General features: G+C 37.6%; 1 protein-coding gene across 1 annotated transcript; it reads left to right on the top strand.

The window, feature by feature from the left end:
- Positions 1-987: 987 nt before the first annotated feature.
- On the top strand, positions 988-1,311 carry LOC115964623. Its single transcript, XM_031083894.1, has one exon. The coding sequence runs from the start codon at positions 988-990 to the stop codon at positions 1,309-1,311; it is 324 nt and encodes a 107-aa protein (XP_030939754.1).
- The last annotated feature ends 15,701 nt before the right edge of the window (positions 1,312-17,012 follow it).

The raw sequence follows: 17,012 nt of genomic DNA, 5'->3' as shown, positions 1-17,012 counted from the left end.
TGGAGCATAGGGAATGGGCAAGATGTTAAAATAAAAGAGGACAGATGGCTTCCGATTAAATCCAATAGAACTGCTATATCACCTCTTACTTTTGTCCAGCCCAAGACAAAGGTGTGCTCCTTGATCAATCATGAATTAGGAATGTGGAAATCTGACGTGGTGGAAAGGCTTTTCCTTCCCCATGCTTCTCCTTGATTTTGGGGATCCCTTTGAGTCTTAGAATGCCTCCTGATGATATTACATGGGGTCTAACCCCTAATGGTATTTTTTCAACTAAAAGTGCCTACAAGATGCTGGTTGCCTTGGATAATAGTGGTGAGGCAGGTAGCTCTTCCCCTGATCCCCAATTGAAATTTTGGAAGAGTTTATGGTCTTTGAGGGTGCCGGACAAAGTGAAACATTTCTCCTGGCGTGCTTGTAATAATGCCCTCCCCACAGTGGTTAATCTTTAGCACAGACATATCAGCACCACTGACCTCTGTGAGCAATGCATGATTGAACCCGAGGACACCCTTCATGCATTGTGGGCGTGCAGCAAGCTGGAAGAAGTCTGGCACACACTGTCTTGGACTCTTCCTGCTGCCCAGGCCCGCCCGCTAACCTTTAACGCTTTATTGGATTGTTTTTTTTCAGGTGAATGACGATTTCAGAAAGGAGATTTTTATGATGATAGCATGGACAACATGGAACCGTCGAAACGCTCTGAAATTTGGGCATCCAGCGATATCGGTAACCAACATCATCCCAAGAGCAGGTGCAGTTATTCAGGAGTTCGTGTCAGCTCAAGAAGCTCCAGAAGAGCCCCCATCTGTTGTGGTCTCATCTTAGTGGCACCCTCCGGAGTTCCTGTACTACAAAGCCAACTTTGACGTGGCAATTTTCAAAGCAAGCTCCTCAGCTGGGATTGGCGTGATCATCCGAGACAGCAGGGGCGATGCAATTGGTGCTCTCTCAGTCCCAACCCCCCTCTCTACCTCAGTTGCAGTAATGGAAGCACTGGCTTGTCGAAGGGCGGTCCTCTTTGCCAAGGAAATTGGGCTCGGACAGGTAATCTTTGAAGGTGATTCTGCAGTGGTCATTCAGGCTGTCATCCAAGGCAATTCAGCGTCAGCGGAGTATGGAAACATCATTGACGATATCAGGATTCTAGTTGTTGATTTTGATTTTATTCATTTTAATCATGTCAAACGCAACTGTAATGCAGTTGCTGATGCACTCACCAAGAAGGCTAAAGTTTTATCGGACCTAGTTGTTTGGCTAGAGGATGTACCAGAGGACATTGCTCCTCTCCTTTTGTTTGATGTTCCTTAATAAAGTTTTTCCTCCCTGTACCTCATGGTCCGGGTTCTCAAAAAAAAAAAAAAAAAAAAAAAAAACCATAAAAAATAGACTATTCTATTTAATTCATTTCATTTAATGTAAATTTAACTATTACCATAAACGTCTAATTTATGAAGACTATTACTCAAATCAAGAGTAATGCTACACACACAAACTTTTTTACAACATTTTATATAAAGTATCCAATATAAAAAATAGACTATTCTATTTAATTCATTTTATTTAATGAAAATTTAATTACTACCATAAATATCTAATTTATTTTATCTATTCCTGAAAATCAATTATAGAAAGTATCCAATATAAAAAATAGCACATTTTATTTAATAAAAATTTAACTATTACCATTAACATCTAATTTATTTTGACTATTCCTGAAAATTAATTATAGAAAGTATCCAAAGATTAAACTTTGTTGATTTTTTTTTTCTTAAATAATAGGGACAAAAAAAAAAAAAAAAAAGTGACCCAAGACCAACCTGAAACCCGACCAAAATCTTCGAGTTAGGTTGGTTTTATCCCTGGAAATTTTGGGTCGGGTTGTGGGTGGCTGGAAAACTAACCCGAATTGACAAAAGCTTAGCCCTAGAGAGAACAATTATTATTATTTTTTTCATAAACACACAAACAACTTTATTAAGAAAACGCAATAAATACGACAAGGTGTTACATAAATGTCTCATGAGAGTCTTGTTGCTACTTAATCTTTAGGTCCTCATTTAGGAGAAGGGAATGAAATGAAATAAAGAGAATAATTTTAGAATATTCTTCGCTTCTCTTATTTGGGAGTTTTAATGGGTTGAATGGAAAGTCCATTCTCTCGTTTAGGAGTTTAATTGGGAGGGAATGGAATGGGTATGAGGGAATACTCATTCCTCTCTATTCCTTTAAAATTTCAAATTTTCATTCCCCCCCAAAATTGGGAGGAATTGGAGGGAATGAAATTAAATTTAATGAATTTTTGAATAAAATTCCCAAAATACTCCTATATATTTAGCTCTTTATTTTAAAATGGGGTCTAATAGTAATATTTTTATAAAATGATCAATTCCTTTCCCTCTATGTCACTCCCAAACAAGATTACTTATATTCTATTTATTTGCATTTCATTCCATTCCTTTATTTTTTAACATCCAAATAAGGATACTTAATTCAATTTCATTCCTTTCTTTTGCATTCCTTTCCCTTACTTAAATATTACATTACATTCCATTCCATTCCATTTCCTTACGAACTCCCAAACGAAACCTTAGTCCTTATAATTTCTTCTTATCTTTTCTATTAGTTATATTATCTTAATTTGAGTAGCCCTAGTTATTTAAATATCTAATCTCTATATGAATAGTTATCTAGAAATTATATCTAGTTATCTTAGGAGATTGTTGCTCTTTAAATAAACGTTTATGCCATTAGGCTAGCTGTGGAGGAATTTGCTATTGTACTGTGGTTTGTCTTCTACACAAAGGAAGTATTTTATTAATTTCCATCTCTGTTCCAATCAACTTGGTATTAGAGATTGGCCCCAACAAGGACCAAATTGAGAAATTAGAGAGTGAAATGCAAGAGCTGAAAGAGAGCATACAAAGGATGACCACAGAGTCCTAATCTCTTGGTTCATCCATGCGTGAAATTAAAGAGATGTTACCCAAATCTCGTGACAAATCAAATTCTGTCTTAACCCCAAAATCAGATGAGTGGAAGACCTCATTAGACACTGGAGAGAAATCAAATTAGTCAACTGGATTCAAAACTATAATCCACGATCAACCACAACCCACCAAGCGGGATTTTCCAAAGTACTTGGGTGATGATCCAACAGTTTGGCTTGAACATGTAATGCAATATTTTGATTACCAAGGGACTGTGAGAGACGCGTCCCTCAAAAAAAGAGATTCGAGTACCTTTTAGGGCACCTCTCTTTTTGGGTAACTGGTGTGGAGTCGCCACTTATTTTTTATGTACAAAAAATAAGAAAAACTGATATACAAATATATGACTAAATTGCCTTGTTTCATTGATTGAATAAAAAAGATACAAAATTTGAAAATTTGAACTTTACACAGCTTTGGGTCCTAGTTACAATCTACCAAATGTACATGGCTTTTTGTCCTAGTTACATTCTACCCAAAATAAACAAAGATAAGACTAGATCTACTTAACCAAATACTTAAATCCAGAGGCTAGGTTATGGAATGGGAAGGTGTTAGGCACCCATTCCACCTAGATAGAGTCTATTCTTCTAGACTATTGTGATCAATGTACTATGTTATGCATGTCATGAATGATGTGTCGAACATGTTAATAAATCAAATCACACAAATTTATTTATGAATGAGATCTCTTCTTTTGTTTAAAAAATTCAAATCTGTTTTGGTGACTAAGAAAATTGATTTTGGTTTGTAAAAAAAATCAGATCTACTTTTATATGTGTAAAAAAAGGGTTTTGGAAGAGAAAAGTCAGATCTGTTTTTATTAATAAAACACAAAGTCTTTTGGTTTGTTAAAAAGTTCAAATCTGTTTTTTAAGAGATAAAAAAAAAGGTTTTTTATGTAATAGAAAAAATCAGATCTGTTCCTATATTTGAAAAAGACATTTTTTTTTATGAAGAGGATCTCATTCACAAAATAATTTCACGTTACATGACTCAAACAAAACAAACGACAAAACAACAATTCATGATCTCTTTCTTTATTTCAAAAATCTGCATATGTTTTAAGAAAAATCAGATTTGTATCTTAAGAAAGATACAAATCAGTTTTGATGTGAGAAAAATTTAGATCTGCATCTAAGGAAGATGTAGATCCCTTTAATTTTGAAGAAAAATTCAGATTTGTATCTAAGAAAGATGCAGATATGTTTTATTTGAAGAAAAATTCAGATCTGCATCTAAGAAAGATGCATATCCATTTTATTTGAAGAAAAATTCAGATTTACATCTAAAAAAGATATGCAAATCCGTTTTATTTGAAGAAAATTTTAGATTTGCATCTAAGAAAGATGCAGATCCATTTTTAAGAAAAATTTAGATTTGCATCTAAGAAAGATGCAAATCCTTTTTATTTGAAGAAAAATTCAGATCTGCATCTAAGAAAGATGCAAATCCATTTTTGATTAAGAAAAATTCAGATCTACATCTAAGAAAGATGTAGATCTTTTTTTATTTCAAGAAAAATTCAGATCTGCATCTAAATGAGATGCATATCCGTTTTTAAGAAAAATTCATATCTGCATCTAAATGAGATGCATATCCGTTTTTTGGTTAAGAAAAATTCAGATCTACATCTAAGAAAGATGTAGATCTGTTTTTTAATTTCAAGAAAAAGCATTGATCATATGCAAATTATGGGAACTAAGAAAGAGATCACAACAATAAGGAGAGAAATCAAGAACATGTTTTGACATAATAAATCAACAACTCATGATATGAAAAACAACTAAACTAAAAATATAGACAAACACATATCATCACAATAAGAGAAGCATAAGGAAAAGAAAAGGCATAATCAGAAAACAACCTCTTGTATGGAGCAATCTTTTTCTTTAGAGGATATTTTAGGGTTCAAAGAAACTTGTTCAGCTATCTTTAAAACCTAAAAACCCTAATTCTTGTAGCAAATCTCAGAAAGGATCAATTAATCTCAGCAATTTGTGAGTCTCCAAAACGTATGCCTCTTAGAGCATAGAAAAAAAGTACTGAATTATGAAGTTCAATCTCTATTTATAGAGGCCTAAGGATCCTAAAAAATAAGTACGGATGATTAGGGTTTAAATTCAGATGCATCCTTTTGCGAAAAGATCGAAAAGGGTATGTATAATTGTCACCCGAAGGCCGTTGGGCCAAAACTCGAAACATGGGAATTGGCTCTTGGAGGCCAAACGCATTTTCGTGTTCGGGTGCCATTTGGTCTCTCCTTCTAGGGTTTTTTGGCCGGTCCTTGTACCTAGACACGTTTTCATCCTCCGTTTATGACTTTTTTTTTTTTTTTTTTTTTTTGTCTCTTTTCTGGATAATTTAGGCTTTTTAAGAACAATTATCTTGTAGATAACTACCCTAAAATAAATCTTGATAAAGTTCAGATTATCTACTATTTTAATGTTGTCCAATCATCCCTTTTATTCCCATGCATGCATCCCTATTTTAAACTCTAATTATTAACCAATCACAGAATTATTTAATTAATTTTAATTGTTTAACCAATTAGAATTAATTTAAATAGACCATGTGTGGTCGATCCTATCTAGACATAATGCATGTTGACTGTGCAAACATGGTCATGTGATATCTTTCGATCCGATGGTCCGATTTGAAAACCGGAAACACCGTTGCGATTGTTAGAATCTTAAGATCATTTTTATGATATGCAATGAATGAATTAATGCATGTAATGCAAAGACAAAATGATGCATGTGATGAAATTATGATTTTTGGGGTACATGGATGGTTATTCAAGTCATTCTCCTTAATTAAATCATGGGTGCAAAATCGAGTGTCTACAGGGATATTTAAAGATCGTAAAGTCAAGTTGGCTGCCTTTCATTTGGATAGGGATGTGAACCAATGGTGGCAACGGATGAAGAAGGTGTATCGTGAGGAGAAGATTGAAATCACTTGGAAAAAAATTTTAAAAGGAGTTGCTGGTCTGATTTGGGGCAACTGAGGTGGAGGATTTTGATGAGGCTTTGTCTCGAATATGTCAAAGGGGGACACTTAGGGACTACCAGCAAGAGTTTGAGAGACTAGCTAATCGGGTCAATGGTTGGCCTCAAAATGCATTGGTGGGAGCATTCATGGGTGTTCTGAAGGATGATATTGCTTTAGAAATTTGTTTGTTCAAACCAAAAACACTCTCAGAGGCTAGTGAGTTAGCCAGAATTAGGGATGAGAGTGTGGATAAACAACAATGACAAAACATTGTAGATCAGCCACAAACAAATGAGGCATCCTTGTTAGAATAGAGTGCCAATCCAACCAACACACCTAGACCAATGAGTCAAACAAACAAAACTAGAAGTACCAAAGAAATTTCTTCAGAGGAAATGCAACAGCGGAGGGAGAAAAGGCTATGCTTCAATTGCAATGAGAAGTTCACATCAGGACATTGCTGTGCAACTTCACAAGCCTTTGACATTGAAGTTTGTCCACATCAAGCATTCTTAGAAGGCAGCGGAGATGCAGCTTGGGATGACAAACCTTGTGGGCAGGGTCCAACTTCATTGGGGGGGGGGAGGGGGAGGGGGAGGGGGGGGTGGTTGATGGGATACCATGTAAATGTCTCATAAGAGTCCTACTATTACCCAACCTTTAAGAGTACTTATTGTTTATTCTTATATCTTCTACTAGTTATCTTATCTTTATTTGAGTAGTCCTAATTATCCAGGTATCTTATCTCTACTTGAATAGTTATCTAGTAATTATATCTAGTTATCTTAGGAGAACGTTTCTCTTTAAATAAACGTTAATGGCATTAGGCCGTGTGTGGAGGAATTTTCAATTGTATAATGGTTTGTCTTCCACGCAAAGGAAGTCTTTTATTAATTTTCATCTCTGTTCCTATCAAGATACATCCTGGAGAAGAGCTTGTTATATAGAATAAGGATTCTCTTCAATCCAAGCAATGAAATCATGAATACATAAAGCTTGTTTAGCTAGAATATGAGCAAGAACATTGCCCTTCCTGTGGATATGAGAAAATCTTACACTACGAAACTTATAAGAAGAAGCTAACCTCCATAAATCATATGAGCAACAAAGGCCGGAGCTAGAGGAGAATCACTTTCCAACACAAGATCTTTAATCCCGATTTCTCTTGCAAAGACCAACCCAATTACAAGGGCTTTAGCTTCAATCTCAATTGCATCAAAAGGAAACTGAAACTTCTTGCTCAACCAGCAATAAAGTTTTCTTCATGATCTCTAATGACAACTCCCACACTAGCTTCAATTTTAATCTCAAACATAGCCCTATCCACATTAACCTTATAGGAAGGTCCAATTGGAGGAAGCCATTTTGACTCTAAAACCTGATGATCCTTCATTGAAACCTCCATTGTAGTCTAATACTCTCTTAATTACTGCTGACACCAATGTAACACTTGCCAACCATTTTTTTCTTTTGCCACCATGTAAAACATCATTCTGATTTGTCCAAAGTACCCTAACAATAGTTATTGACATAACAACATCCTATCCAGACCACTAAGCCTCCATTAACAAATACCAAAGAAAATCAACCAAGTTTTGAGAGTGCAATAAGTGTAAAGACTGAAACAAATTAGATAACTGCCATGTTTCTTGAGCCTTAGGACATTCCCAGAAAAAATGAATCAAAGATTTAGACTTTAATACACACTCTTCACAAGTATCATCCAGGAGAACATGACAATGAACCAAATTTGCTTTTGTTGATAGAATATTTCGAGAAGCTCTCCAAGCATTGTGTCTCACCGTATGAGGGGCATTAATCTTCCAAAGCTTCCTAAAAAATGAATGCGTATCTCCCCCGTTAGAGGTAGAACCAGCTTGGTCATTCTTGTTAAGGTCCATAGCAATCTTATAAGCACTACTTCTAATGTGAAGAAACCATTGGAAGTCACACCTAGATTTTTTTATCATCTGGAAACTGATTGCTTAGAGGCATCCCTTCGATAATTTCAGCTTCAAAAATGAGGAATTTACTTCTAATCAAATCTAAATTCTAGCACTTATTTGTACTATCAATAAGATCACTCACCAAAGATATCTATGGAGTTAAACTTCTTGGAGAAATCACCTTTGACATATGTGTATCGCCTTGTTTATAATATGATTTCCTTGCTATGATGACATGTTTATTGCCATGCTTGGGTGGCTACTTTGTTTGATTCATGATAGAGATTCACATGTTAGGGTTTCTTTTGTATTTGGCTTACTTGCTTTAGGATGATAAGTACGTTGTTTTGGGATAAAGATGTCATGTTGTATGCTTAGATGTATGTTAGTGTGTGTGTGAGTATAGATGCAGGTGTTGAACATGCTTTTAATAAGGTTAAGATGTAAGACACAATGATGGGAGGCCAACCTTAGGGCTGGTCGATCTTGGGTGCCTAACACCTTCCCTAGAGAGGATCTAAACTCCAAACCCATACTTTGATGGTAAGATCAAAAGGTCATTCCTTGAAAGGACGCTATATTTATGATTCTTAGACCACATAACTAGGTGGCGACTCCCCCCCTTGTGTCCACAATGATGCATCATCTTAGAAGCCACTACAACATTATCTATGATTAATTTTCCATGCAAAAAAGAATTTTGTGGGTCTCTCATAATTTTTGGCAAAATTTTTTTAAGTCTATTGGTAAGGGTTTTAGAGACAAAGTTGTAAATCACATTACGCAATTTTTTTTTTTAAGAGAGTTTCAACCTATGGCATCCACTCCTGATGATAGCTCTGTCATCAGACAAAGACACTAATCCATTGGGACGGGGCCACCACAGTAGGTGTGGAGAGTATCAAGGGTGACGAGCCTCTTCCAGGAGCTTTGTGTGAAAGGGATGTCCAACATGCGCTTGAGGAAATCCTCTTGTTCAGGGGTATCCGTTGGCAATTCTTTAGCTGAAAATAACATAGAGCTTGTTAGTTTGATGAAAATTAAAAACCAACAAATCAATAGGAGTGACGTACGACCTACCAGACTAATGGAAATCAAGGCACTGCTTCGAAGGATCTCGTTTAAGTACCAATTGGGTCGGTTACAAGAGCACGAGCAAAGAAGTTCAAGGATGTACTCAACGGACTCATCCAAGAGTTATGGGCTCAAGCAAATTCGTGGAGGCCCATTGAGCATGATCCACGTGGGCAACAAAAAATCATCACCTTGATTCAAGTTCTAGAAGGATCCGGTCAAGACTAAGAATTGGCATGAAATATTTTGGGTCTATGTAAAAAACGTTATTCTAGGTTTAGGTGATTTATTTCCTTGTTTTTAGGTGCATTTAATGCTTTTTAGGTCAAACTTTATTCATAATTTGGTTAGGTATCAATTAGGAGTTATTTTAAAATATATTTTCTTGTCTATCAATTTTTAAGGAGCCCTTAAATAGTCATCTAAGTCTGTAAACGTTTTTCAGAGATTATTGATAAAACTTGTGAGGTTTATTCTCTTTGGTTCTTTGAAGAACTACTCAAACTTATCGGGAATTCTCGTGGCGTTCATCTCGACTTATCAAACGGAGTTTCTACCACCGTTTGTGACGTCTTCCTTATACCGAGGTTCTTGTTTGTCATAAACAACGGGTCAAGGTCTCCCATTTGAATCTGTCCATAGAACGATCTTGGGTTCCCTTTCGTTGTTGGGTCTCGTTATTCTTGACGGGGTTCACATCATTTGGTATTAGAGCAAGGTTTCTAGTTCAGGTTTGCCTATCCTTTAACATATTTATCTCTTCTTAGCCGAATTTCATTTACCTTATCTGTTCAATCTTTGTTTGTCTTGTTGATGTCTAAACTATTGCTCTGGTCTCACATCTCTTAGTTATTTCGAAATCATATTTCATTATTCTCAAAAGCTAGTTGTTGATCATAAAAATTAAAAAAGAAAAAAAGAGAAAAAAAAAAGAGATAGACTTGAAGAAGAAGACAGAAAGGAGTCCGAACAAAAAAAAAAAAAAAAAAAAAAAAATTCACTATTTTGTGCTTCCAAAATTCCAAAGCTGCCATATTCCTTTTAATTCTAATATGAAAATTTCCATATTCCTTACGTTCAAATCTGAGATTCCTTGATTAGTTCTTGATGAATTGTTGCTGGAAATTTTGAGTTGTTTGTTTAGTTTCAAAAGAAATGAAAGAGAATTATCGAGTGGAAAAAGGCAAGAGTGGTGAGAACATTAGAGGGTAAAAGCCATATTATTTTGAGTGAAACACGAGTGGAGAGTGATCCACATTCTTGAGTGTAAACACGTAAGGGAGTGATTCGTGAGGTTCCCTTTTTTTTTTTTTTTTTTTTTTTTTTTTTTTTTTTTTTTTTTTTTTCTTCTTCTAACCTTTGTTTTGCAGCAATCATGTCTCACGATAGTGGTAAGAGCATTGCCGAAGATGATACAAAATTGGCTGATCCGAAAGTGTTTTTGGAGGCCATGATGAGTGAGATGAGGCGTGTGATGAAGATGGAGATGGCACATGTTCACAAACGGATAGATCAGATGGAGAATAGACATGAGGAGCAACCACAAAACGGTCATAATTTGCGTAGAAGGGAAAGAGTTCCACCGAGGGAGGAGGATGAAGAGCGTTATGGGTCTGGTTTTGATGAAGAAGAAGACCGGGATTCCATTGTTAGCAATAGGAGACTTGGAGGAAGATTTAGAGAAGCTAGGAATTGCGAAGATAACAACTTGGGTGGTATTAAGATGAAGATTCCGTCCTTTCAAGGTAGGTCTGATCCTGAGGCATATCTTAAGTGGGAGAAGAAGATGGAGTTCATGTTTGATTGCCACAATTACTCCGAGACAAAGAATGTAAAATTAGTCGTGATTGAATTTTCTAAATATGCTATTACTTGGTGGGATCAGCTTGTGATAAATAGTAGGCGGAATAGAGAACACCCAATACACACATGGGAGGAGATGAAAGTAGTGATGAGAAAGCAATTTGTTCCAAGTTACTACTACCGAGAGTTGTACAAAAAGCTACAAGGTCTTAGACAAGGGAGTTGAAGCATAGAGGATTACTACAAGGAGATGGAGATTGCTATGATCCGCGCTAATGTAGAGGAGGATCGGGAGGCTACAATGGCTAGATTTTTGCTTGGCTTAAACCGGGAGATCCATGATAAGGTAGAAATGCAGCATTATGTGGAATTGGAAGATATGGTGCATATGGCTATCAAAGTGGAACAACAACTCAAGAGAGGGAATGGGACACGTGCAGGCCATAACTCTAGTTCTACCTCTTGGAAATCGAGTCATGCTAAGCCGCTGGACAAATCATAAACGCCCAAACCCAAGCCTAAGTCCGTGACCACCAGCCACGTTCCTCAAGGTAAAACCGAAGCCTCTACCTCTAGGAATTCGTGATATTAAATATTTTAGATGTCAAGGCAGGGGCCACATAGCAAGTCAATGTCCAAACAAGCAAGTCATGGTGTTGCAAGCCAATGGTGAAATTGTGACCGATGATGAAGATTCCGACACCGATGACATGCTGCCATTAGAGGATGTTTCCGAAGAGGAGTATTTAGCCCTTGACGCATTGACATTGGTGGCGAGGAGAGCATTGAGCTTGCAAGCAAAAGGAGTTGATGAAATACAGTGAGAGAACATCTTTCACACTAGGTGCTACGTTAAAGACAAGGTATGTAGTGTGATTATTGATGGTGGTAGTTGTACTAATGTTGCAAGCACAATTATGGTGGAGAAATTGGGATTGCCCATGGTAAAGCACCCTAGACCGTACAAGTTGCAATGGCTAAATGATAGTGGTGAGATCAGGGTGAACAAGTAAGTGTTAGTTGCATTTCGAATCGGTAAATACGAAGATGAGGTGTTGTGTGATGTAGTATCGATGCAAGCGGGACACTTATTGCTAGGGCGTCCATGGCAGTTCGATAGGCAAGTGAAGCATGATGGCTTTATGAACAAGTACTCTTTTGTACTTAATCAACGATCAATCACTCTTGTACCATTGACATCGCAACAAGTATACGAGGATCAAGTAAGATTACAAAAGGAGAGTGATCAAAAGAAAGAGTGAGCAAAAGAAAAAGAGTGAAAATCAGAGAGAGGCCGAGAAAAATGAGGGAGAAAAAGAAAATCAAAGTTCGGCCTTTGAGAGAAAATCAGAGAGAAAACAAAAGAATTTCTATGCAAAAGTGAGTGAGATCAAGTGAGCAATGTTTTCAAATAAGCCGATGATTGTACTTTTGTACAAAGAGACACTTTTAAACAGTAACGAACTTGACCTTGCTTTACCTAGTTCTATTGTTTCTCTTTTGCAGGAGTACGAGGATGTCTTCCCCGAGGAAACACCACATGGGTTACCTCTAATCCGAGGGATTGAACATCAAATTGATTTTGTTCCCGGTGCAACCATTCCAAACCGACCAGCTTATAGGAGTAATCCTGAAGAGACAAAGGAGCTTCAACGGCAGGTAAGTGAATTGTTGGAGAAAGGGCATGTGAGGGAGAGCATGAGCCCATTTGCAGTTCCGGTCTTACTTGTACCTAAGAAGGATGGGACGTGGAGAATGTGCGTTGATTGTTGAGCCATCAACAACAAAACGGTAAAGTATTGTCATCCTATCCCACGCTTAGATGATATGTTAGATGAGTTGCATGGTTCTTGCATATTTTCTAAAATTGATTTAAAAAGTGGTTATCATCAAATTAGGATAAAAGAAGGAGATGAATGGAAAACCGCCTTTAAAACAAAATATGGTCTGTATGAATGGTTAGTTATGCCTTTTGGTTTGATTAATGCTCCGAGCACCTTTATGAGACTTATGAACCATATTTTGCGTGCATTTATAGGCAGATTTGTTGTTGTCTATTTTGATGATATACTTATTTATTGTAAAAACATAGACGATCATGTAGTACATTTGAAATCCGTTTTAGATGTGCTAAGGAAAGAAAGGTTGTTTGCTAATTTAAAGAAGTGCACTTTTTTCATCGATAAGCTTGTATTTTTGGGATTTGTTGTTAGTGCACAAGGTATACAGGTTGATGAAGAGAAGGTACGTGCAATCCAAGATTGGCCGAGCCCCACAAGTGTAGGTAATGTTAGTAGTTTTCATGGACTTGCTAGTTTCTACTGACGATTCGTGAAGGACTTCAGTAGCTTAGCTGCACCCCTTACCGAAGTGATCAAGAAGAACGTTAGATTTCGGTGGGGAGAAGAGCAAGAGAAGGCATTTCAATTAATCAAAGAGAAGCTGACTAACGCACCTTTGTTGTCTTTGCCCAACTTTTCTAAAACGTTTGAAATTGAATGTGATGCTTCAGGTATTGGTATAGGAGCCGTTCTTATGCAAGAATGACGACCAATTGCTTACTTCAGCGAGAAACTCAGTGGGGCAGCCTTAAACTACCCAACTTATGACAAGGAGTTGTATGCATTGGTCCGGGCTTTAGAGACGTGGCAACACTACCTATGGCCTAAGGAGTTCGTGATTCACACCGATCATGAGTTCTTGAAATACTTGAAGGGCCAACACAAGCTAAACAAAAGGCATGCGCGATGGGTGGAGTTCATAGAGACGTTTCCATATGTCATTCGGTACAAGCAAGGTAAGGAGAATGTAGTCGGTAATGCACTTTCTCGCAAGTATGCCTTACTCTCCACACTTGATGCAAAATTGCTTGGTTTTGAACACATTAAAGAATTATATGCTGAAGACTATGAATTTTGTGAGGAATATCGAGCTTGTGAGAAAATCGCCTCTGGTAAGTTCTTTAAGCTTGATGGATTCCTATTTCGAGAAAATAAGCTATGCGTGCCTAATTGTTCTATGAGGGAGTTATTTGTGCAGGAATCACATGGTGGGGGATTAATGGGACATTTTGGAGTTGCAAAGACTTTAGCTATTTTGCAGGAACACTTCTATTGGCCTCACATGAAACGAGATGTCGAACGAATTTGTGGTAGATGTGTCACATGTAGGCAAGCTAAATCCAAAGTGCAGCCTAACGGTTTGTATACTCCTTTACCAATTCTTAGTGAGCCTTGGATTGATATCTCAATGGATTTTGTGTTAGGATTGCCTAGGACTAAACGTGGAAGAGATTCAATTTTTGTGGACGTGGATAGATTTTCTAAAATGGCACATTTTATTCCATGTCACAAAACGGATGACGCTTCGCATGTTGCTGATTTGTTCTTTAGAGAGATTGTGAGATTACATGGCATGCCTAGGACAATTGTTTCGGATAGAGATGCTAAGTTCTTGAGCTATTTTTGAAAGACTTTGTGGTGTAAGCTAGGTACTAAGCTATTGTTTTCCACTACTTGTTATCCATAAACTGATGGTCAAACTGAAATAGTAAATAGGACTTTGTCTACTCTATTGAGGGCAATCATTAGAAAGAACATCAAAACATGGGAAGAATGTTTACCACATGTTGAGTTTGCATATAATAGAGCTGTTCATTCTGCTACCAAATTTTTGCTATTTGAAATTGTGTATGGGTTTAATCCTTTAACTCCATTGGATTTATCTCCTTTACCTTTGACGGAGCACATTAATTTAGATGGCAAAAAGAAAGCTGACTTTGTGAAGCAGATTCATGAGAAAGCAAGACTCAACATTGAGCGAAGAACGGAGCAATATGCCACACAAGCCAACAAGGGACGTCGCAAACTGGTTTTTGAACTCAGAGATTGGATTTGGCTGCATATGAGAAAAGAAAGATTCCCGGCGAAAAAATGTTCCAAATTGCTCCCAAGAGGAGATGGTCCCTTCCAAGTCCTCGAGCGTATCAATGACAACTCTTACAAGCTAGATTTACCTGGTGAGTACGATGTAAGTGCCACTTTTAATGTTACTGATTTGACTCCTTTTGATGTAGGTGATGATTTGAGGGCAAATCCTTTTCAAGAGGAGGGGAATGATGGAGATCAAGGCACCGTTTCGAAGGATCTCATTCAAGTACCAATTGGGCCGGTTACAAGAGCACGAACAAAGAAGTTCAAGGATGTACTCAACGGACTCATCCAAGAGTTATGGGCTCAAGCAAATTCGTGGAGGCCCATTGAGCATGATCCACGTGGGCAACAAAAAATCATCACCTTGATTCAAGTTCTAGAAGGATCCAGTCAAGGCTAAGAATTGGCATGAAATATTTTGGGTCTATGTAAAAAACGTTATTCTAGGTTTAGGTGATTTATTTCCTTGTTTTTAGGTGCATTTAATGCTTTTTAGGTCAAACTTTATTCCTAATATGGTTAGGTATCAATTAGGAGTTATTTTAGAATATATTTTCTTGTCTGTCAAGTTTTAAGGAGCCCTTAAATAGTCATCTAAGTCTGTAAATGTTTTTCAGAGATTATTGATAAAACTTGTGAGGTTTATTCTCTTTGGTTCTTTAAAGAACTACTCGAACTTATCGGGAATTCCCGTGGCGTTCATCTCAACTTATCAAACGGAGTTTCCACCACCGTTTGTGACGTCTTCCTTATACCGAGGTTCTTGTTTGTCATAAACAACGGGTCGAGGTCTCCCATTTGAATCTATCCATAGAACGATCTTGGGTTCCCTTTCGTTGTTGGGTCTTGTTATTCTTGACGGGGTTCACATCACAGACTTATTCAAAATTCCCCAGGCATGATTATAAAAATTGCCCACGGTGTCTTGCCCGTCAGGTTTGCACACCTAGTTAATCCCCTGGACAAAGAAAAATCTACTTTTCCGCATATGGTTGGAGTCAAGCATCCCAGACACTAACCTTAAGGTAGCCTGACAACACACAAAGTTATAGAAACCCCAAGACGAGGCTATCTTTGTGATTTGTAATAGTAAAAGAATTCCTCAAGTGTTTGGGAACGGTTGACCCACTTAGTTGCCCTCATAGCACCTTGGCACCTATGAAGTCCTTTAGGCGTTAGGGGTTATCTAACAGACGGATTTGCCTAAATAATCTACCAACTGATGATGGAGATGGCTAAGAGGCAACCTTAACCCAGCAATGAAGGCCTTTCTCCCCTTTGACAGCCTTCCTTATGGGAATGTCGTCGGGTATCTGGAATCAAGGCTTAAGCTTGCTAAAAACCTCCTTCGTCATGCTCACTGGGAAGATATTGACTGACCATATGCTAGGGAGGATGATTTTTCTGCTAATTTGTCCTGACAATTGGTTTCCTCCTCTAAAGGAGAATCTATCGATGACTCCCTCTTGAAGATAGACAGCTCATTAGATGTATACTCACGTCCTGATGAATGAGACTCCTCATCACCAGATTCCATGCGGGTGGACACAGAATGTTCACTTGTCGCTTCACTACTTTCTGACATTCTCTTGCCTACAAGCGACGAATGAAAACTGATAATCTACTCACTCACTCCTAAGCATAAGATCGATAGATTTATCAAAATGAAATAAAATAAATAGAAAAGGGGGCAAGGAACTTACGTAGAAATACGAATATGAGATAGGTCAATAGAGAGTTCAAACCAAAGAGAGCCAATGAAAGAACAAAGAGAGCAATGAAAGCTAAGGGGCGACAAGAGAAGATCTCTGGTTTGAATAAGAGAAGGGATGCGACTATTTGAATTAACTGTCGGACCGTGTGCCTTACCAATCCATCCAACGACCAATTGGTGAAGGATGAGGGGGCACAAATCTTTTATAGCATTCGATCACAGACCAAGCCCATTGGTATTGAAGCGAATTGTGAAATCCCTCACAATCCCTCCCTCACAATGCGGCTCCAAAGACTTGAATCTATGACTAGGCTCTAATACCACTTGTCAGACCGTGTGCCTTACCAATCCATTCAACGACCAATTCGTGAAGGATGAGGGGGCACAAATCTTTTATAGCATTCGATCACAGACCAAGCCCATTGTATTGAAGTGAATTGTGAAATCCCTCATAATCCCTCCCTCACAATGCGGCTCCAACGACTTGAACCTATGACTAGGCTCTAATACCACTTGTCGGACCATGTGCCTTACCAATCCATCCAACGACCAATTGGTG

Source organism: Quercus lobata, chromosome 10, assembly GCF_001633185.2.
Source record: "Quercus lobata isolate SW786 chromosome 10, ValleyOak3.0 Primary Assembly, whole genome shotgun sequence".
NCBI classification, from domain to species: Eukaryota; Viridiplantae; Streptophyta; class Magnoliopsida; order Fagales; family Fagaceae; genus Quercus; species Quercus lobata.
The sequence above is the reverse complement of the archived record's forward strand: the minus strand, read 5'-3'. Positions and strand labels throughout refer to the sequence as shown.

Bases quoted from the DNA above. Each gene is read 5' to 3' on its own strand.
- LOC115964623 (XM_031083894.1), top strand. From the start codon at position 988: ATGGAAGCACTGGCTTGTCGAAGGGCGGTCCTCTTTGCCAAGGAAATT.